This window comes from Staurois parvus, unplaced genomic scaffold (assembly GCF_062004578.1).
Source record: "Staurois parvus isolate SC_StPar_1 unplaced genomic scaffold, SC_StPar_1.0 ptg000086l, whole genome shotgun sequence".
In the NCBI taxonomy this organism is placed as follows: Eukaryota; Metazoa; Chordata; class Amphibia; order Anura; family Ranidae; genus Staurois; species Staurois parvus.
In genome coordinates, this window is record NW_028317882.1 from 3,209,696 (window position 1) to 3,233,791 (window position 24,096).

Below are 24,096 nucleotides of genomic sequence, written 5' to 3' on the forward strand. Positions count from 1 at the left end.
CAGTTACCTAGATCAGTTCCAAGTTAAAATCACAATCTTACTTTGAGGTTTGTGCACCCATTTTTAAGGCCATACTGGCCAGTCAACATCACATTATGAATTCTATAAAGCACACTATTCTTTTCTATGAAGTAATTTAGATACTCATCATGTACAATATTAACAACTGATATGAATTGAATTGTGAAGTAGCTAGTTAAATACAAATCATGTTGTTATTGGTTATAATAATGATGTAATATTTAAAAAAACTGCATACTTTTTGTGACAACTCCTTCCAAGTGAATGATATTTGGGTGATCAAACTGTCCCATTATACTTGCTTCTCCCAAGAAATCTCTTCTCTGCTTATCAGTGTATCCAGCCTTAAGAGTCTTGATTGCCACAGGAAACTCTCTCTTTCCAGGAAGTTTAATTCGGCCACTGCAAACTTCCCCAAATTCACCTACATAGAAATAACAATAAATACAATCAACTAGTTAGTTATGCCAGTCAACCAATCAATCTTTCTCATCTACACTCATATTTTACATCAAAGTGAGCTCTAAAAATAACTACATTCAAAATCAATTTTTCATTTTGCTTACTATCTTTTATTGTCTTATAGTTGGTCATTTATACAGTTGTAACTGCTATTACCACTATGAATATAATATAGAAACTGTGGAAACCAGTGGGTTCCATTCAGCCATGAGTTATTACACCTCTCTTTGAAAAAGCACTGTGAACAGCACAAAACATGTAAAAACTAATATTTTGTTGCCACAATTCAAATGAAAAACGTTTGCAGCTGCCTGAAATCAGTGTAGTTATCCTCCAAATTTGCTGTGGGTAATGTTTGCTGTGGATGGTTCAGGCCATCTGGGGTATGCTTAAATTAATGTGCAGACTAAGCTGGGGCCATGTTTGATTGTTAGTTACCTAGTGTCTAGGGCCATTTATACATACAGTATACTAAAGTTCAATGTGCACTAACTATAGCAGCAGATTTCTGTCTTGTCTGTTGCCATTGGTTATTGCACATCACTATACTTTTCATGATGGTAACAAATATATAATTTTGACTTTAGAACAACTTCCTAGCATAAGGTACAAACCTGTTCCTGGAAGGGAAAGCTAAAGCACAACTCCAGCTGCTCATCTCTTCCCATTTTGTTCATTACAAACCTCCAACCTAACATTTTTGCTTGCACCCTTAGAAAAAACAACAATGTATACACACCCCTTTTTCCTGTCTTCAGACGGGTTGCATGACAGCTTCTAGCCTCTTCTGTGACCAATTCCTACTCTTCTTTCTCTAACTGTAGGTGGGACCTGAATGTTGCACATAGTTGAGCCCCATAATAATATTGCCCAATCTGTACAGCACTCTTTTGTAAGTGTAGGGTGGCCTGATAATGTGTCCCCCAGAAGAATATTGTTGAAACCTTTGGCTCATGGGAAGTGGGTTGAATTACACTGGGCATCATTACACTCAGAAGAGGACCGGCTATAAATTTCTGCTTTATACAGTATGTTTTAACTCCATAGAGCAATTTATTTCAAAACGTTTTAATGAAGCTGGATTTAGGTCTTATTGCTACAATGTTTAACGCTAAATTAGTGCAATAACATACCTGCTCCAATAACTCGCTCAATAGTTATACAGGAAGCATCAATCTCCTTGGCAAATTCATGCACTGCCTGATTTGGGTCTTCATAGGTATGAGGATCAATGTATGTCTTTATTCCTGGAAGTTTAACTGTTGAGGAACAGAAGACTATTTCTTTATTAGTCAGAAATGTAATTTAAAAATAAAACATTCCCATTTCAGATATTCTGTTTAAAAAAAAAAGAAAAAAAAATAGCTTCGAGCATATGTTATCTCTGAAATGTTTAGGCAGTAAAAAAAGCAATGCTAAGTGAAGGCAACTGACCATACGCCATTTCTTCTACTTACTATATACTGCTGTTTGAAATGGAGTTTGCCCCAATAATTTTTATTCCATTTCGGATTAATAGACTTACAAGTTATAACAACAAAACACTGTGGTGAAACCAGGATCTGGAAAGTATTTCAATATCAAAGCCTGTGCTATTTTGTTAATTAAAGCAAGTTGTATTTAAATTCATTCTGTTACTTTGACTATTTAGGGAAAAATAACAGGTCCACTTTATAGTCCACCTCCACTAATACTTACACTTACCTTTCCCATCCCATTCACCAGAAGTACTTTAAAATACCCAGAAAACTTTAAGTTATGGGGAAACATGTGACTTTCTCTCCTCCTCCTCCTGATCAGTAATCATCAGACCCAAGCACAATCAAGGGGTAGGAGGAAGGTCCTTAGTGCTGTATAAGGTCTACCACCGATAAGGAGCTATAAAGACTTCATACTTAAGGTTCTTGTAGGAGAACAGCACGGAGACAATTGGTGCCAGATGAAGTAAGCTATAAAAAAACTTGTTACTTCACCTTAATGGGCAAAGTTACAGTTTTCTATTAACAATAACAAAAGAATAGTTAATTTATTACAGAATATTGCTGAAAATATCCCAATGCATTAAAAAAGTTACCAAATGCCAAAAACAGGAGTATTACATATCTTTAGAAAATGTATTGGTTTCACCCAGGGGCGGACTGACAACTCATGGGGCCCCCCGGGCAATAGGGGATCATGGGGCCCCTGTGTCCTTGCCCACACTCAAAAAAACCCTATAAAAAAGGTTTTAGGGGCATTTCATGGGGCCCTCTACTGACCCCGGGCCCTCGAGCAGTGACCCGGGTGCTTGAATGGTCAGTCCGCCCCTGGTTTCACCATACAATATATTTGAAGTATCAAATATATTTTGAATGGGACCTGAAGGACACCCTCAGGGACAAGTAGAAACCAAAACAGATATTATTATAGTTATACAGTTAAATTCATACACGTTTATTTTAAGCAAAGTACTGATATATCAATGAACAGAATCTTATTTCACATCCTAATTGTAATTATAGACTGTATATTATGTGATTGTATAACACAAACACTAAGTAACAGGTAGTGGAATCATCTAAAGCCTTTGAAAGTGTCATATGACATAGGATAATTATCAAAACTATGCAATCCACAAATGACATGACCTAAAGCTCACTCTTTAAATTATAGTTTGACCATACAAACCTTCTGCAATTAACTTTACATTTAGTAAAACTATGTAATATGATTACCTACCTAATCTCTCCAATCAATTTGTATTCAATCAAGCAGGATCTTGTGCTATGTACTTGTTGGTAGATCTGAAGCAGATTGTATGATGAGATTGAAATGTGTGTGGTTTGCCACATCAGCAAAAAGGTGTTACACAAATCCCAAGCCAAGGTCAGCTTCTTCAATGGCATAAATCAGTCTCTATTTCAAAGAAGAATGGCATTTCTTTCTAACACTAAACAGTCTCCCTGCAAGGTGTCCATATCAATTGGGTGGGAGCTGTGACAAGCAAAACTGAAATATCTATACCAAACTATAAAGAGACTGATTTACATTGACTACTGTGTCCGAAGAAGTGGAGAATGCTTTGCAAAACACATAACATTTTTGCTGACGTACCGCAGAAATCCTAATTTGTAGATTGTATGCAATATGGACTTTCATGATCTAACCCAGTGTTTTTCAACCCTTTAGAATTGAGTACAATCCTGGGGCACATCAGTCTGAGGGCTCGTTCACAGAAGGAGGTGTGTCTCAGCGCAAGCTGCTTTTTGCATGTTCCTATATGTTGCATTTTTTTGATAGGCTGCTTTATGCTCGTGAAACACGTAAAAAACGTGCAGGCATGATTTTTAAATACTAATTAAATACTACTAATACTAAATGAAAGCTGTGCAAGCAGGCCAACTTGTCCTTAGCAACCAATGATGTCATTGGTTGGCAAGATGCAGGCGGGCGGCTTGCACAGCTTACTGTGTTGCCGGAAAGAGTACAGGTAACAGCGTAGAGGAGGAGAGAGCCTGTAGGAGGTGTTCTCTTCCTTCTCTCTTCACGGAGGTTTACAAAGTAACCCTTTTATGATCTGACTATAAAAGGTTACATGTCATTTTGCCACAGTACCCTTAAGGACTCTTTACGGCACCTCAAAGTGTCGCAACGCCCCGGTTGAAGAACCCTGATCTTAAATGCCTTTGACTGGCTGCTCTGGCAAGTTGAGTCTTCTATGTTGTGAAATTATCTACTTCTCTGCTAGCAGGATGATCATTTATTTGGACCATACTGTATTATAAATTTAACAACTGTTGGTTGTGTGTATATTCTGTTTTATTCTTTTAATGAAAATTAAGTAAAAGAAAAACCCTGATCTAACTGTATATGTCATATGAATGAAAAACTTTCAAAAGCTATCAAGGAGTGTATTAATTGTTATATATATGTGGTATATATCTGTCTTATGAAATGAGTACATGATTACAGTTATGAAATAAGATATTATTATGATGATGATGATAATGATGATTATGATAATATTTGCCCTATTTATCAATGCAAAAAAGTAATCAAATATGTAACAAACATATGGTACTTACTGTGTCCATTATGAAAATGCATCTTTTCTTCTTCTGGATCCTGCTTAGCTTTACTGTATCCACATCGCCTGTAAAAAAAAACAAAAAACAGTTTTTCTTATCACTAGTGACAGTATCTATCCAAAACACTGTCACTGCCTGTTACATAATCTGTAAATAGGGGATAATTTGAACAGTCACATGCAAGGGTGAACTGACAAGTCATGGGGCCCCCGGGCAATAGGGAATCATGGGGCCCCTGTGTCCTCACCCACACTGAAAACCACACCCAAAAAAGCCTATGAAAGGTACTAGCGGCATCTCATGGGGCCCCCTACTGACCCTGGGCCCTCGGGCAGTGCCCTAGTACCCGAATGGTCAGTCCGCCCCTGGTCACATGACTGTCTCCCCCTTTCACGGATCACGTTATAGGCATTGTAATCAGTGAAAGAACTTTTTTTCATTGGAGGTGGAGGGAGGAGGGACATGTCCGCATCAGATCATCAGCTGAGACCAGAGATTTGAAGTTGTTAATCTCTACAGCACCAGAACTTCAGCAACAGGAAGAGGAAAAGGCAACCCTGTGATGATGATTTCTACAGAATCCAGAAGTTAGCAGCCTCCAGGTAAATAATTTAACTAAAGATGTAGAGAAAAAAAAGTGTTTTAAACTAAAACCACCTTTAAACACAGGTTTCGGCCAAAATATTTTTGAATAGAGCAGAGAGGGGTGAAAACATTTATCAGGTTTTTATTGAGGTTTAGATTAATAAGAGGTACAGTTAATGCATCAGTAAAACAGTAAATTTGAAAAATATATAACTTTGTTTTTTAAAGTTAAGATTCAGTTCCCAGCATTTGTATTCATTTGCCAGTAGAAAGCGGGTCGGCATGTCTTCTGCTGGATCAAATTGCATAGTTTTGGCTATTTTTTAAATTATAGAGGACAAAGCAATATTTGAACCACTACATAAATGTTTTTCATCTTTCTTCACAAAGTAGTGTCTGATAACAGAAAATATAGTGAAGAGATAAAACTGCAGAGGATAAAGTAGTGCAAAGATTGCCAGCAGCAGAACAATTTTAAATAGAAATGTTAGCACCTAATTAATTGCAAGTAGCAAAGCTAAACACAGGCCTGGACTTTACTACAAAATGTAAGAGACCACAGAAGACACAGCAGTGCAAAATTGAACAGCAGAGGGAAAATTTTAAATTGCAAGAGGTCCAATTTTACTAGAGAGAAAGAGCATAGGCTAAGGTTTTACTGCAAGAGCTAAGAAACTGTTGAAGATACAGCAGTGTAAAACTGGTCAGCATCAGGACAGTTGTAACTAGGTGTAACAGGCCTAACCAGAGTATGCCTAAATTGTATTAAATATAAGAGGATGGGAAGGGAGGGTGCGGTGAATGTGAGTGAAGTAATGTGTGAGATGGTTTAGGTGCCCACTGTTCTTGTAGGTGTTGACAACAGAAGAGCTAGCTGCCAGTCAGTTGTTGGATACAGATATTGGTTTTCAGATGTACAGATCTGTGTACACAGATTGGGCATCCAAGAAAATGTACTTCAGCACTGCTATTCAAAGAATAAAGCATAATTTGTTAAAGTAGATGTAAACAAAATTACTAAATCTCATTATAAACTTTAACAAGATAATATCACTTGTAAAGACCCATTACAAACACTCTATTATTTCTGAAAGCAGAGCTGAAGAATAATTATAATTTCATGCTCCTGTGAAAAGACAACATTTTCCATAGGTAAAGCTTTAAAAACACCTACTGTCAGGGACCATCACGACGCATGGGTCTACACATGCGTAGGTGTCTGTCAAGACATGCAGGCAGCAGGGCACTAGGACCCAGGCGCACCCATCGTCTATGACAGTACTGGGCAGGCACTAGGACCTAGGCTGCGCCTGTCAGGTGCAGGGCGGGCTACTTAAACCAGCCCTGAACAGACACTTGTTGCCGAATGGTCTTTGTGTATCCTGTTGCCTGTGTTGTGAGTACTCTGATCTGGATTGTCTGACCTTGTTGCCTTCTCCTGTCCTGACCCCTTGGCTTGCCTGACTCTGCTCCTGGATGCTCCCTTATAGATCTGATCTTCTGGTATTGACCCTGCGTGTGACCCGACTATCCCTTGCCTACAGTCTTGTACCACACCGACCCGCTAGTTACCGACACGGCCTGTTTGACTCTGATCTTGCTCATCAATCCATCCATCTCTCAGGGATCCCCGGGCTCCCTCACATCAGACTCTTAACCCACAGGAGCCTCTGGCAGACTCCTCTACCTCTGGTAGAGATACCCGGTAGCTGCGACTTGGTCCCGGAGCGCTCCAAGTCCATCCCCACCATCAGGGGCCCTGGTGAACAAGTGCTCCGGTACTTAGACTCCGCACTCTGGGGAGGCTCTATCAGGGGACTGATAGAGGTGCTGTCAGGTGGTCCGTTACACCTACAGGTCATTGAATAATATTACATACCATCCTATTCTTGACGGGGGTGTGGTATGAATGTCAAGTGGGACAAAAAAGCACGGTCGTGCGGTTTTCAAATTTTGACAGCAAGTGTGGAGAGAAGATTGTTTTGTGGGCGGCACAGTGGCTTAGTGCTTAGCACATCTGCCTTGCAATAAATGGGTCATGGGTTCGATTCCCGACCATGGCACCTACTGCCTGGAGTTTGCATGTTCTCCCTGTACTTGCGTGGGTTTCCTCCCACACTCCAAAGACATGCTGGTAGGTGAATTGGATCCTGTCTAAAATTGGCCGTAGTATGTATATGTATGAATATGAGTTAGGGACCTTAGATTGTACGCCCTTTGAGGGTTAGGGACTGATGTGAATGTACAATATATATGTGTAAAGCGCTGCGTAAAAATTGACAGGGCTATATAAGTACCTGAAATAAATAAATAATAAGAACCCCCGCCTGCTGTCACAGAGAGGGAAGAGCTGGGGGCAGGAGGTGGGTACATAGGAGCATGTTACATACTCTTTTACTCATGTTACATGTTCTCTTATTTCCTGTTCTGTTGACAATGGTTTCATTTTGCCGGAAGTGAGGGAAACTCTGCCAAAGAGACAGAGACAGACTTAAAAAAACCTGACAGAGGCTCTAGACTTCTGGTACTTTACTAATGAATAATGTTTTTCTGTGTTGCTGTAAGAGAGATTGCCATACTTTCTGTCTGGTAAAACATTGTTAGCCAGACAGGATGTGAGAGTAAATCTCTCCAATTGAGCCCTCTCTAGCAGTAATCATAGCAGGGGTCCTAACCCCTCTTCACTCTACCCAAAATTAAGAAAAAAAAATTTGAATGGACATACTGAACATTTAAAGGCAAAGAGTGCTTAGTGTTTTTTTTATTTTTTCAATAACCTTTTGTCTCCATAAGGTTCATTATTATTAAAGTCTTCGCTATTAATAACCAAGCTTATCCCTGTCCCTTGCATATTCACAAATATCTGTAACTAAAGAGCATTCTTTGAAATGTGCGAGTTCTCTTAATACAATACAAATATTTTCTCCTTGGAGATAAAAAAATTCCCCAAGATTCTCTAAATAAGCAGGAAAATTGCCAAGGCTATAAAAAGGCCTTTGTCACTGCTAAATGGTTCATAGTATATTATCTAAAGTGCGATTAAAAAGGCGGTAGAAGCAGCTTATTTTTCATTCTGGGGATCTCTGGAGGTCGATAAATGTATACAGCAGCATGTCACATTAACATACAAAATTAAGTCATGAAAACCCCAAAGTACCATAAAAACATGTCTGAACACGATGCACTGCATAATACTATAATACTATAGCAGGTTTATGTTGGCACGGCTGCACTGGTTCGGCTTCACTAATAATGCATGGCAGAAAACCTGTCTATGAAACATTATCTACCTTAGAGCTTCCAGATGTACTAAATTTACTGATCAGATAAACAGGCTATAAATTTGTCACTTAGTGAACAAATTATGCCCTGCAACGTCTGGCAAGTAAATGCTGGCTTTCTGAAAAACAGATGTGTTAGATTTTGAGGGAATGGCTTTCAGCCTGCAGTTCAGCAGTGAGAAACATTTATTTGAACCCTAAAAAAATGTGTTGCAAAACGGGTAATCCAGCTGAATAAGCTCAAAACCCACAGACACATTGATAGATTTGGTCTGGTTAGTGCCATAGTAAATTCTGATTTTTTTTGTAAGCTTGCCATTTGAGTCGGGAGAATTATCCATTAAAGAAACAATAATAGGATCACTTTACTGGATTTACTGTACTTTAGCCCTTTTCCTTGCCAATGTGTGTAGAAACCAGCAAGCTAGTAAGACCTCCACTGGGTTCTGCCACCAGAAATTGAAGCCAGTCTGTCAATTATACCACTCACATTATTAATAGTATTATTATTATTATTATTATTATTATCATACAGGATTTATATAGCACCACCAGTTTGTTGGGGTTTTTTTTTACAATATAAAGGGAGAAACTACAGATACAATACAATAAAAAAGAGGATTAAGAGGGCACTGCTCATAAAAGCTTACAATCTAATAGGGTGGGGCAAGTGGTACAAAAGGTTATAACTGTGGGGGATGAGCTAATGGAAGTGATAAATGTTTAATTGGAGGCGTGATAGGCTTCCCTGAAGAGATGAGTTTTCAGGGATCGCCTTAAGGCCCCCAGAGTAGGTGATAGCTGGACAGATTGGGGTAGAGCAGGGGTGTCAAACTGGTGGCCCTCCAGCTGTTGTGAAACTACAAGTCCCATCATGCTTCAACCTTTGGAAGTCATGCTTGTAACTGTCAATCTTACAATGTTTCATGGGACTTGTAGTTTGGCAAAAGCTGGAGGGCTGCCAGTTTGACATCTGTGATGTAGAGAGTTCCAGAGGATGGGAGAGGCTCTGGCGAAGTCCTGGAGACAAGCATGGGAGGAGGAGACTGCCCTTTCAGTGGAAGTCAAGTGATTAAAGGTTACTGGGGCCCCTTTCTGTATAGGCCAGTTTATATAAAAGGTGGAAGTCACTTTAACCACTTCAAGTCTCGACACTTTTACCCTCTTTCTGTCCAGGCCAATTTTCAGCTTTCACACTTTGAATGACAATTGTCATACAACACTGTACCCATATGAAATTTTTAGCATTTTTTGAGACAGATAAAACTTTATTTTGGTGGTATTTATTAACCACTGGGATATTTTTTTTTTTTGCTATATAAATGAAAAAGTCCAAAAATTTTGACAAAAAGTGTTTTTCTTATAAAATTTTGCAAATAAATATTCTTTCTTCATAAATCTTGGCCAAAATGTATTCAGTTATCTTTTTAGTAAAAAAAAAATCTACATTAGTTTATAACCAAAAATTATAATTTTTAAAAAAATTTTTTACATTTATATATTTTTTTTATATTATTGTTTATGTTTTTTTTTACATACTGTCACTCTAGCAGTACAATGTCACCATAGTGACACTGTACTACTTGTGGGAGGTGATGAAGATTTTTTTTTTTATTTTTTTTATACTGATTGCTTTTACACCTATAAAAGCTGTCAAAGCAATCATTTCTCCTTCTCTCTGGCTGCATTCTTGCAGCCATTGAGAAATACTGTGTGAGCTGTGATTGGTCACAGCTTGTCACATGGTGCAAGGCTGTTGTGAATACCCTTATACCATGTGACCTCTGTGATCATTCACAGATTTCACACGTAGTAAGCAATGATGTCAGAAGTGACATCTTGCTTACTACTCTTCATGTGATCACTGATTGGCCAATCAGTGATCACATGATCGAGACCTCACACTGAGCACCCGTACAATGATTGGTGTTCCACTGTGTCCAGAGGATACAGCGGGCACCGGATCGCGGGGCTGAGAGCTCCCAGGGGGCACGCACAAGCAAGGAGCAGGGAGGCCGTTTATAAACAGCCACCCGCCTCTGCACTGCTCCCATCCGGCCGTTTATATACATGGGTCAGATGGGAAGTGGTTAAAAGTCAGATTAAACTTTCAGTTTTAATCAGCTAAATACATTCCAAGCACATCAAACAAAAGGTTAGCAAATATAAAAACTTGTCCCTTGCTAGTATGCTATAAAGAAGAATGTTTGCTTTGTTTGCTGAAGCAGTGATCTCTCTGCAGAGCTTCAACACACCCCCTGCTGCGTCACAGCTGGAGCTCTCCAATACGAATAGCTAATCCTCACTGCTGATTGGACAGTTCTAGCTCTCACTCAGCATAATGAGTGTAGTTATTCTGTACAGAGACTGCTTGCACACAAAAAGCAAGGACCCTTCTCTACAGTATGCTGGCAAGTGGCAGACTTTTAATTAGGACTGTGGCTGCTTTCTATGAAAGTGACCTGTAAGGCTTTTGATGTACGATGGTGTATTTTAACTGAAATTTTAGTTTAAAGATAGAGATGTTTGATTTGCTGCTGACTTGACAAAAAGGGGAAAAAAGTTGCCTATTAGTAATATTTCTGTTTAGTTTTCTAAAATTTGTAACTATACTTACATATAGAATGAATGGAAAGGTTAATTTTCATTTATATTATACTATAAACATAAGACAATCATTACATAATACTCCTGCTCATGGTGTAACTTATTTTGGTTCAGCTTCCTACCATTGTAAAAATGTATAACTAACACAATGCAAACAATATCATAAAGCATTCTAAAAATATCAGTTCCATCTCCATGGATTTTGACAACCACACACACTGATTTACTAAAGGAATAAACAATTTGCATTTTGTAAAGTACAAGTTTTTGTAGAATATTGAAGATGAAACTGGGGGGGATTTACTAAAACTGGTGAACACAGAATCTGGTGCAGCAGTGCATAGTAACCAATCAGCTTCTAACTTCAGCTTGTTCACTTAAGCTTTGACAATAAAACCCAGAAGCTGATTGGTTTCTATGCACAGCTGAACCAGATTCTGTGTGTACCAATTCTAGTAGGTCTCACCCACTGTGTCCATCTGTACTCATAAATTCTGTTTTTGTTTTTTCCATTGCACATGGTTGAGTATTTAAAGTGAAAAGGTTCACCTTATCCACTAAGCTACGTGAACATCTATTTTTCTACTTGGACATTCTCTCCTTCTTTAATAATTCAACTTCATAATCTTCATTAACCCTATATTAATTGAGATTTGGAAGGTATTTTGCATTTAAAGGATAACTTTAGATTAAATAAAGTTAAAGTATAACTAAAGGCAAAACTTTTTTTTTAATTTTGGATAGAGTATAAATGGTATAGAACACCTGTCAGTTTTTATTGCTGTCTGTACACGTTAGGGAGATTTACCCTCTCTATTTGTCCTGTTTAACATTATCATTGAAAGTGAAAATAAAATAAAAATCCCAAAATTTGGGTTGTCCCCAGAAAAGTAATAAAGAGGAGATCTTCCAACAGGGACATTAGCTCTGGTGACCTGGGGGCCCCCATGGAATTCCTAATTTGCAGGCATATCCTGTCATTTCTTGTTTGGCTATGGGACAGGAAGTGAATGGAAATCTCTACAATGGGACACAGATGGTGAAAAAAAAATTTTGACAGGGGTTATAACCCTCCCTTGCTCTATCCAAAATGAGAAAAAAAAGTGTTGCCTATAGTTCTAGTTTAAGGGTCAGCCAGCTCTCTTCCACTACTGACTTCAGATGATTTGATGACCTCCTCCACTGGCTACCTACTCATTGCAAGCATTCAAGTAAGGGTTTACAAAGGTTCAATAAGAAAAACATGTGCATGCCAGTATGCACTGACTAGTCGGTTCTGTGAAGAAAGTCTAAAAGAACCCCAAATCTGCTTAGGCCACAGCCAGAAGAGGTCAAACAATGTTCTGAATGTACCAGGGGATATATATGGGATAAAGAAACTGAAGATGGGCAATTGACCCTGATTTATATAGTCTACAGTTATCCTTTATGGTTTGTAAAGCAATTCATAGATACATACATGCATTACAATGTCAGTGTCATGTTGGTTATTAAATACACATGTTCTGCCTGTCTTGAGTAAGCCAGATGAGGGATTGTGAACAATATTTACACAGACTTTATAAAATGTGCGCAAAGAATAAAACATTACACAGTGTAAATAGGAAGAGATACTCCTTTCTACAAGTATCCAACCAGAACTTTTATTTAGACATACCATATTCTGTGTACTAAATCCATACTGCATGCAAACCATTAACATTATATTAAAATGCCTTCCAATAAAGACATCATAATTACATTAATTTGTACATTTCCAACAATTTCTGTTGCATGGCCCAAAATAAATAAACAATCTCTGTAGAAATATGGTAGAGGAAATGTACTCCAGAGATACGCAAATTCATTTTCCAACTGTGAATATACAATTAGATTTCAATCATTAATGGCTGTGATTCCCTGCAAGTCAAGACCTAGTAGTTGCAATTTATGCAAATACATTTATATTTTGTCTTGTTCTGACCCCAATTATCCAGATAATTACTGGAGACTCTCTGGAAAGACAAATTAACCGTTTACAGAGCATTCTGCTACAGCTCGCTTGACCCTTAAAATGACAATGCTACCCAGAACTTGGTTAATATATAATCTTATTAGTTGGATGGAAAAACTAAGTGGCTGTAGCTTAATGGGAAATCCAAACTTATTATGAATGTGATTAGAAAATAAACATACTTTGGTCTGAAAAATTAATGGAGAAAAACTAAATCTGCAGAAGCAGAGACTTGTTTTTATGGGATTTTCTCTCCTCAACATATTGATCTGTGAAGAAATGTTTATGAAAAACAACTCAATGTAGAACCAATTGCAAGGATATTTTATAAATGTATACATAACTATGCAAATATTTATTAAACCAAAGAAAAGCAAATATAGTATATTTTTATCATTATACCATTTACCATTATACCATTTACCATTATACCATTTACAGTATATAAGCTGTGTTAACAAGACTGCTTCTCTATATTTTTCTCATTTTATTGAAGCGCTTTTGTAACTATTGCAATCAGTGGCAATGTTCTCTGAATGTTTAGGATATTGGAAATTAAAGAGAAGTTCCTTTAGACTGTAATGTACTGTGTTACAAAAGATCTTTGTAAACCACTATACATTCATTGCTATATAAAATTGTTAGGAATAAGGCTGAAATTTTGGAAAGCGTAAGCTTGGGTGATCGGGTGTGATGCAAAGGAAGTTTTAGATGTGTCAAGTAGGAAAACATATGCATGCATCCATCAACAGTGACAGTTATGTGCCCTGCGATGTACAAGGAAAAGCTGGTACTCTGCTAACAGACCAGGGTAAAAATTTCCAAAACACATGGATATATGGCTCAATGTTAGAAAATTGTACAATTTAGAATGGTAAAGCTCAGAACCGAATCCCAATGAAATGCTGTGGTATGACACAAACTAAACCATTTAAAAAGAACATTTCAAAAATATATGAACGAAAATTTGTGTACAAATATAAGCTGGCTATTTTGCTGGTCTGAACAGTAGCTATAGACAGCATTTCATACCAAATAGTGATTTTTATTAACAAAAGATTATCCTTCAGTTACTAAAGATTTGCATAATGATATTGATTGTTTAAAGACTATTTTCAATAGAGGTTGAGCAAAGGTAATTGCTGCAAGGGTGTCAATTAAACAATGTTTTACTTATAAAATACGTGAAGATCAGATCACATTTTACCATGTCTTCATTAGACATCAGGCAATGGTAATTGCTGTAGGGTTTTTTTTATTAAACATTTCTGATTCTACTTCTGGTTAAAGCTGAAATTAGTTTAAAAAAAATCATACAGCTTTACTCACAACACTTACCTGTAATAAAGGATGTCTCACATTGTGCAGACAGCTGAATGCTAGAGAAACCTTTGCTGCAGGGATGCCAGTCCTCTTCCTGTCTCTGAACTGATCAGGCTGATCAGTCACAAGATTCTCTCCCAGCATAATCAATTAAAAGACTTTTATCAATGGAGGAGGCAAACGGAGGGGGCATAACCATATGTACTGCTGCTGTGCCTGAAGACCTGAAGCTGTTAACTATTACAGTACCAGAAGTTCAGAGACAGGAAGAGGACAGTCATCCCTGCAGTGAAGATTTTTCCAGGATTAAGCTTCCTGCACAACATGAGACCCTGAGACATACTTCATTACAAGTAAGCAATGTGATTAAAGATATAGGGAATTTTGTTTAGCTAAACTTCAGGTTTAAATACTGTCTCCCATTGTAATGTACAGCACTGAGCAAACTGTTGGCGCTATATAAATCCTGTATAATAATAATAATAATAATAATAAATAGGTAAAAAACAGATCAAAGTTTAGAAACTGTTCATTCATGAATGATGAACATGCTTAAGGGTTCACAAAACATTTTGAAGTTGGAATATACCGTTGGTCTATGTAAATGACATAGACGTTTATCACATAATAATGGGTAGTCAAGTAACTTCCATGTTAATTGGACATATATTAAGTGAAAATGAAATTGTGAATAAACTATATTTTCTTGTTTTAGAAACATGACTTTTGACATACCTTCCACTAAGAAGAAAACCGACAACTCCAGCTAGCAGAATAACCCCCACCGTGATAGACACAGCTATTATAGGAATCTGGCTCTGATCACCGGTTGCAGCAAATGCTGAGTGAATAGACAGAAAACAGAGATTACGGTTTTCATTTTAACCAGTACACAGGGGGATTCAAAGGCTTTAACAACTGCAGCTTCTGCAAAACTGTTTAGTTAAAAGTTCATTTATGGTGGTGTCATACGTGTCTAACTGAATTTGCATATTTAAAGCAGAAACATAGAAACATATCTTGTAGTAACCTATAAAAGATATTCACTCAGTTGAGAAAAAAATATCATATTTACAAAATAAATAGAATTGGTGAACAGCAGGAATCTTTATAATGCGACCATGCCTGGTTCCCAAAACATTCCTGCAATGGGCCTTTTAATTTGGTGATAACTTTGCCATTACTTAAAGCTGAACTCTCAGATATAATAGACATGCTGCATTAGTAGCCGAACAACACAGGTTAATTGCTTGTTCTATCCTCCTGTTTTGTACATCCCTTTTCACTTGGGTTAACACACCTTAGATTTAAAACCATTGTGCAGAAATACTTGCAAACTGTAATTTTAAGATTTTCATACATATACTTTATATTTCTATGAAAAATTTACTTTTTTCATTTATGAATATTATATGTTCATTGTTATCCCAGTAATAGAAACCTACTATACAGCTTAACTCCATTATTCATTTTAATGTCATATTCTGGATTTACTTGCAAAAAATAAAAATTTAGTTATAAGTCATTAAAAAAGCAAGTCTGCAATAGTCATGTCAAGCAACCACAGATCACCGTTAATTAGTCCAAGTAATTCTGTTAAAAAGCTAATATCCAGTTAGTTACTATGAGAAAAAACAAATCACTGTAAGACACCCCTTCAAAAACATTTTTAAAGCCACAATACAGTGCCCAGTATAGTTATGTATTCTTATGTACGTGAATATATTTTATTTAGTATTACTTACATTACTTTATGCAATCAAGTAAATATGAAAGATATGCATCACACATCATTTACAAACTTGCAGAGAAAGAATAGAAAGAGGAGATATACTACAAAAGTAGTTAAAAGGACCAATCCTAAAGGGACCCTGTTCTGAAAACGTATGGAGGCTGCCACTGCTGACTTCAACTGAATAAATAAATAAAATTAAAGAATAACTTTGCTTTTGTTGAGAAAAAAACATTCCCAACCAGGGGCGGACTGACAACTCATGGGGCCCTCGGGCAATAGGGGATCATGGGGCCCCTGTGTCCTTACCCAAACTCAAAAAAGCCTATGAAAAAGGTACCAGGGGCATCTCATGGGGCCCCCTACTGACCCCGGGCCCTCGGGCAGTGCCCGAGTTTCCAAATGGTCAGTCCGCCCCTGTTCCCAACTGATCTCTGTACATTGCAGGGATTTTAGCAAACTTATTCAGATTCCTACCTTTTGTTATTCTAAAGAAATAGCTGTTTGTTTGTCTGTGTCCATGTGTGTACAGCATCTGTTTACAGAATGCTTTCAGGTAGCCATATTGTATTGCAATTTACAGAAAACTACAGAACTACATATTGAAAAGGAAAGGTCATTTTTAATAACATTCAATTACAATATGACTTGAGTTGCAATTGTATATGCTATATTATTATTTTTGTTTTATTTGCTAATTTTCTTCCCACAAAAGTGGAGTTACCAATTAATATACTTGAATATTATTGTATTTAACAATAAAAATATCAAAAATACAATTTTTTTTCCTGCAATACTGATCCAAAGGGTTCAGAGTTACTAATTTCCAAAAAATATGCATACTCCAAAGCAATACATCAAAAAATGTTGAGCCCCAAACAGAGGGACAATTAACATTTTCAAAGGGAGGTCAGAAAAAGCTTCCATATTTCTCTCTGGACCGATTCCCTTTAATCTCCAGATCTTGGTTATGGCCCCAGTCTGATCCCAAACCTCATTCTAGTGTCAGGATGGACCTGTTCAACTTTACTGAGGTTTGGACAATGATCACAAGCAGATGATCAAAATAGGTTTTTGCTCTCCAGGTATAAAGAGACAGAATAAATTGATACTGACATAGTTACATAGTTAGTCTGGCTGAAAAAAAGACAAAAGTCCATCCAGTTCAACCATAGAAAAAAAAAAGTTATAATCCTATACCCACAATTGATGCAGAGGAAGGAAAAAAAACCCAGCATAGCATGATCCAATTTCCTCCTGCTGGGAAAAAAATTCCTTACTGCTCCCCCGAGAGGCAATCGGATATTCCCTGGATCAACTTTACCTATAAATGTTAGTATCCAGTTATATTCTGTGTATCTAAGAAACAATCCAGTTTCTTAATATGATATCTCTCTCTCTGGAGTCTATACTTTTAATACAAGAGAGGATTTTGCTCGCATTAGAAACCGCAGCTTGGCGTTGCATGCCATTATTAAGCTTGTGATCTACCAGAACTCCCAGACCCTTCTCCACCATTGATTCCCCCAATTGTACCCCCCCTAGTATGATACTATTGTCAATATAACAGCTATTCTGTGTTTATGTTCCATACCATTGCCTGTCCTTTCTCAAGCTACCAATATGAATATTGTTCTTTCAAGATATTGGAGTACAGTAAAGCAACCACAGAATAAATAATCCCGTACATTAAATTACACTTTAAAACAAAACAAAAAAAACCCCACAGCCTGTAAAAAATACACTCCATTTCTCTGATCTTCTAGTTTTAGTACAGGTTGAAAATGACCCTCTCTTTGGACTTAATCAAATGAGAAAGCAAGGATCAAAGTGTGAAGTTATCCCGCTGAGTGACATGAATAGGGCCTCTTCATTTAATGCATCAGACCTGGGAGAGGAAATCTAGAGCAGTGTAAGAATGACAGTTCCCTGTTATGGTATTGATCTGCTGACTCTTTCCGCTAACTATTACATGGACATGAGCTGACAGTAATTAAAATGACTTACACACTGGGCTGGTTTCAAACTCAAATCTGCGACTGTAGGCGCCATACCCTGCGGCCGTGCGTGCTCGGATCTGGAATATATAGGATGACGCAGGCTTCAGTCCCTCTGCTGAGATTTCTGTCTCCTTAGACTTGATAATTGTGTAGCTGGTTTCTTGGTCCTTAATTTGTACAGAAAGATTAAGCAAAGATAAGAGAACTATGAAGTAAGTGAAACAAGCATAGGTTAAATATGAAAAACAGGATGAATAACCTATAAAGATAATACGCTCTAAACAAGTTTGCAAGCAAGACGCATATGTAAAGGATATCTGTCTTAAAAGTCAGAAAACCTGTAACACAATCTGCCTTTTTTACTCTAACTGCATATTAGTTCTCAACAATTGAGCTATTTTTTCAAATGGTCTGTGAGAAAAGTTTCTGCCTACTTAGAGCACATATGATAGTTGTACGTTTATTTAACAGAGATAATTTATCACGTTGCAGTTCTCAGAAAACAATCATCTCCTCTGGCACCCTGTTTATGAAGCCTAGAACATTTGTTCTCAGAAGGAGAAGAGAGATGTTTTTCGTCTGAGAACAGCTGAGATCTTTGTAGAAGGGGTAGAGGCTGCCTGTGATCTTCTGAGAGATTGTGGGAATTTACAGAGCAGAAAAAGTGAAACCAAAGTTAAAAAAGACCATGTAATTAAAGTGTTGCTAAACCTAGGACCCTCCATTCACTATATCAGGCTTCCCACAGTACACACAACATGGAAATGCAATAATTTTAGCAAATATAAACTGCTATATACCTTTTCTCATCAGCAGTTAGAGCAGTCTTGTGACTTCTATCAGTGTTCAGCAGAGCACTGGTTAAAGCTTGTAGGAGGAGTTTTGTTTCTGCTCTTTGAGGATGCAAAACCCCTAACCCTCTGTCTGGACAGTGCTGGTTGGCCCTGTGCTGATGACATGCTCTCTCCCAAGAAAAAAAAACATCTCTAGCAATACACACTAAGCTGAGCATGTGCATGTGGCTACGGGTTCAGTCTGACTTATCAGGTGGACATTTGAACAAGAGAAGACAGGATCAAATGGCCTTTTTACACAATGCAGATGATTAACCAGTTAGGTTCCACAGTGAATATAACAAGCATGCTTTACTGCATATACAGACTGATTTTACTGTTGTGGGTTTAGTAACACTTTCAATAAAAAGTAACACCTTAAATAAAACAATAATAAGCACTGACCACTGGCACATATTTTAACTCTCAGTTTTTTACACACATTTTGGCACATTCTTTAATTGTGTATTTTGGACCCTTTTTATAGCACATTTTGGCATTAGGTGCGCACATTTTTTTTTACATGCTGTATTTTTTTTACCGTGCATCGTGGCACGGGTTAATTGTGCATTTTGGCATTTTTTAAAAAAAAGACATTTTGGTGCTTTAATGCACATTTTGGCACAGGTTATTTTAAAACGCATCTTGATATAGTTTGTAACACACATTTTGGCGCTTCTTTTAGCACATATTTTGGCACTTTGTTAAAGTGCATTTGGTTTTGTTTTAATTTTGGCAAACAACACATTTGCTGAAAAAAACAGCAGAATATGCGTTAAAAAACTGCACCAACATGCACATAAAAAAGGCAAAAATGCCAAACTGAACCTTTTTGGACATGGAGCACTGTGTGTTTTTTCAATGCACACTTTGGCACGTAGGTAGCGTATTTATCAAATGACAAAATGTGCAGCAAAATGCATGTCTGCTAACCACATTTGGGGTGCCATTAACAATTAATGGCACGCATAAGCACACTGTGTATTTTAGCTCAGTTTGGAATTGTAGCAAAAATTGCACAATTCTGCCAACAATTCTGCATTGCTCAGATGTGAACGGGTCCTAAAAGTCAATACATTATAACTATACTGTAATATATATACATATATATAAACACACACTGTATATATAAAACACATATATACACACATGACCATACATGGTTATTATTTATATCAATCTTTAACCTTGCTGAAGCTGATATTAGGAAGAAAGAGGCTTTCTTACTCACATCACAGCAGCTTCTCACCCAGATTCTCCACCTCTGAGCTGAAGAATCTGGGATGAAGATATTTAATAGAGATGGCCAGTAAGATCTTCAGATCTCACCTTCATAAACTGGCCATCTCTGTAAACAGTGAATGACAGAAATGTGTGTCCTGTGATGAGACGTGAAGAACTTGTTCTTAGCTTCATAAACTGGCACACCTGAGAGATCAGCTGAGATCTCGGCTTTTCTCTCTTTCATAAACGGACACCAGTTGGAAGCTTCATTACTTTGAAGAAAAATTCCCTTTAAAGCCGAACTCTAGGCAAGTATATAGTACACAAATTAAAACATTTCTGAATTAATTAATACATCCAAAAAAGTGTTTTTAAATACAAGCAGTGTACAGTTCCATGCATTTGGCCTGGTATCAGCCTCTTGTAATCTCTTGTACTATGTACAGTAGAGCTCAGGCTGGGAAAAGGAGAAACAGGACAAGGAGTCATTTACTTGTGGTGCATTGCAAAAACATGCTGACAGTAGGAGAGCAGAATTATAAAGAGATAAGCTCTGAAGTCTGCTGTGTAAATTTTAACTGTTAAATGACAGGCTGGTGGAAGGAGAAAAGCCATAAGTGATACTGAACTAAATCAGGTCTCCTGCCCTTCCAGAAAGGACTATATGGTGTGGCAATAGCTGTACAGTATTAACTGCAGAACTTGATGGAAAAAATACAAAATCTTTGCTAGTCAAAATTGCTCAATTATACATAAAGTGGGGTTGATTTGCAAATTCTGGAGCACCTGTACATGATAGCCAATCAGCTTCTAACTTCACCTTGTTCAATTAAAGTGGGTGTAAAAGCTCAAGGTTTTTTTTACCTTCATGTATTCTATGCATGAAGGTAAAAAGCCTTCTGTGTGCAGCAGTGCCTCCAGCCCCCTCAATGCTTACCTGAGCTCCATCACGATCCATCAATGTGCATGACACCCTTAGCTGCCATTGGGTCTCGCTGCTGTCAATCACAGTCAGTCAGCCAATAAGGAGAGGGGGGTGGGGCCAACCCACAGCTTCGTGTATGAATGGACACACGGAGCAGTAGGTGCCTTCATAGCAAGCTGGTTGCTGTGGGGGCACCTGACAGAAAGGAGATGCCAGGAGTGCCAGTGGGGGACCTGAGAAGAGGAGGATCCAGGCTGCTCTGTGCAGAACCATAACACACAGCAGGTAAGTATAACATGTTTGTTATTTAACAAAAAAAAATAAAAACTTTTATCACTTTAAGCTTTGACAAAAAAAAACTAGGAGCTGACTGATTTCTTCATAGTGCTGCACTAGATTTTGCACTCTCCAGTTTTAGTAAATCAACCCTTCTATGTCATCTGTGCATTTAGCAGTCCACCTGGAGTTCAGCTTTAAATTAGTAGCTTTTGAAATAATTAAATCCCAGCCCCAGCCAGAAAAGTTTTTTATGGTGTAGAACAGTTGTCAGTATTGTCTTCTTTGTAATGCTGTTATTCCATTGGGGAGATTTCCCTTTAGAGTGTGTCTCACTGGCATGCTTTTGACACTAGGATAAGAAGTATGCAAGAAGACAATGGAGGTCATGGGACCAGAAGGTGCACACAACAATAAAAACCTGAGTGAGGTTCTAGCCTTGCCCATTGCATTAAAGAAGGTTTTTGTTCCTCCCTCTGTGTCAATCATTGGGAATTCTTATACTATCTGTCCCTTTGACTCTGTTATAGAAAGAGAGGGGGGACTCCTCTTAGGGGGATGACATGTCACAATATAGACTTGGCAAGCATTTAACTCTTCCCCACTTTATCTAAAACAAACAAACCAGTTTGACTAAGTTGTAGGAGTCCAAAACTCTGGTTTTAAGTGTAACAAGCCAACATTATTTTCTTTCTAATATGCTATAACATCCATTGGCAGTTCAATAATACTTAACATCCTTGAAAACAATGCAACCGATCGCCATCTAAAGCATCATACTGTGATGTGATGTAATGAGGTTGATTTGCTAAAGAAGTTAAGAATATGTACACAAGAAATTGTCATGTATCATATGAAGATGAAATAAGCAAATGGGAATTTGCAATTCACATGATAGGGTAATAGCAGTAAATATTCGTACAAATTATTGTGTGAACATTATCAATTTCTTTAGCAAATCAGACACACTGGGGTTGATCTACAAAAGGCAAATAGACTGTGCACTTTGCAAGTGCAGCTGCTCCATAGATTAATAAATAAAGTAAAGCTTCACCTTGCAAAGAATATCGAATCACATGCAAAGAAAAAGATCAGCATTTTTGTTTGCACATGATTGGATGATGGAAGTCAACAGAGCTTTCCTTCATTTACTACGCTCTGGAGCAACTGCACTCTGCTACAATTTTTTCAGGATCATTATTAGTGAATGAGTTTTTATTTTTAACGTTCCCCAATGATGCACTAAAGACTGTCAGGTAAGTACAGACTTTAAGACACATTAAATATTTGATAACAAAAATGTTTTTCTTAAAATGTCAACAGTTTTTTTTGTTATTTGGCTATCAGGGTTACAAATAAGGCCCGATTTACCACATTTTGAAGTTAAGGCGAAGCATCCAATTACTGTGTAAGGATATTTAAGAACAAACATGAGAATATTTTCTGCTCATAACTGGATGTTTGAAGCAAACACAGTTTCTGTTTGATGTACTTCTGTACAGTTCACAGGTTACATATATATAATTTATATATCAACTATTTATATCATTTTAGTCTTACATATGTAGCTTGCTTTACCCAAAACAAGCACAAAGCACTCCCACTACAAGGAATACATTGATTTGTAATAAATACCATGCTTGTAAGCTTAAACTTCACACGAGATTTTAATTGGTAGATTGTAAAAGAGATTAATCTCCAGAGAAAGATAACTGGTTTTGTACCAAATGGATACTTAAGTGACCTCACACACTAGAGACATTTTAATTGCTTGGTAGTGCAATCAATTTCTGAGCAACTGAGCAATACCGCAATTTATCTACAAGTTGTTACTTGTCTTGTTTAGATTTCCCTTTGCCAAGCAATTAAGTTCCGATTTTTTTAGAGTTTTTGGGGATATTTTCAGGCAACATGTTGGATTGTCTAGTCCAGGTCATGGTATAGCTTGTAGTATTCAGTCACATTCAACTAGACTTGCTCTGTTTGAGGTTCTTGGCTGTCCTGTCTGGTGCCAAAATACTCCTTTCCAACTTGAGACCACTAGATGAGAAGATTTTTACATCTCTTAGTAAGGATACAAGCATTACCTTCCTGCCAGCAGACAAAGAGAGATGCACTATGGTCATGAATATGCAGTGCCAACTGGGGCTCTTTAAATCTAGCCCAGCAGCAAGAAGCTGAAAAAATAAGTGTAGCAATGATGTTTTATTTTTCTCTCCTTATTTATTTTCTCTCCTTCCTTCCCATGTTTGAGGGGCAGCATAGAGTAGAAAGAGGACTGTGTACTATTTTTGAATGACTGTTGCCGTAGCTAAACAGGACCCACAGCTAGCACTCCTGATAAGGAGGTTTTTGATTGCTCTGGGTGACAGACTGATACTTATTGGCTCCTGCTTGGCCAAGCATGTTAAGTCTCATCCACTTTCTGATGGAACAGAGTCTGAAAAAATCTATATGACAAGTGGGAGTGCCCATAAAGTGTGGTCTAGACAGTATGGGGGAGACCCACATGGGGTGGGAATAGAAAGTGTCCCTTTTGTGTTGCATCTAAAAACTTCTGTAGTACTGTGCTGCCAGAAGCCTGAAGAGGGTCCAAGCTTAAGATGAGCTGTGATGAACTTGAGTACGGAGGTACAGCTGCCATTACTGCTGCAGAGACTGTATACTGAGAGAGGAGCATGTGTTGTTACACAGTGTTCTCCATTTATCCTGCGAGTATTCCAGTCATTCAGAGCATTCCAGCAAGTGTTCCAGCTACAGCTGCAAA

At 37.6% G+C, this 24,096-nt stretch overlaps 1 protein-coding gene across 2 annotated transcripts in view; it reads right to left on the minus strand.

Moving 5' to 3' along the window:
• The window catches only part of EPHA5 (EPH receptor A5), a 439,656-nt gene that overhangs the window by 45,818 nt on the left and 369,742 nt on the right, over positions 1 to 24,096 (minus strand). For both annotated transcript variants that reach the window (XM_089669983.1, XM_089669982.1), the window contains exons 7-11: positions 18,079 to 18,238; positions 15,075 to 15,180; positions 4,548 to 4,615; positions 1,617 to 1,760; positions 260 to 445 (exon numbers count right to left, since the gene is read on the minus strand). In XM_089669983.1, coding sequence (XP_089526109.1) covers positions 260 to 445; positions 1,617 to 1,760; positions 4,548 to 4,615; positions 15,075 to 15,180; positions 18,079 to 18,238 — 664 coding nt within the window. The remainder of the gene's footprint in view (positions 1 to 259; positions 446 to 1,616; positions 1,761 to 4,547; positions 4,616 to 15,074; positions 15,181 to 18,078; positions 18,239 to 24,096) is intronic.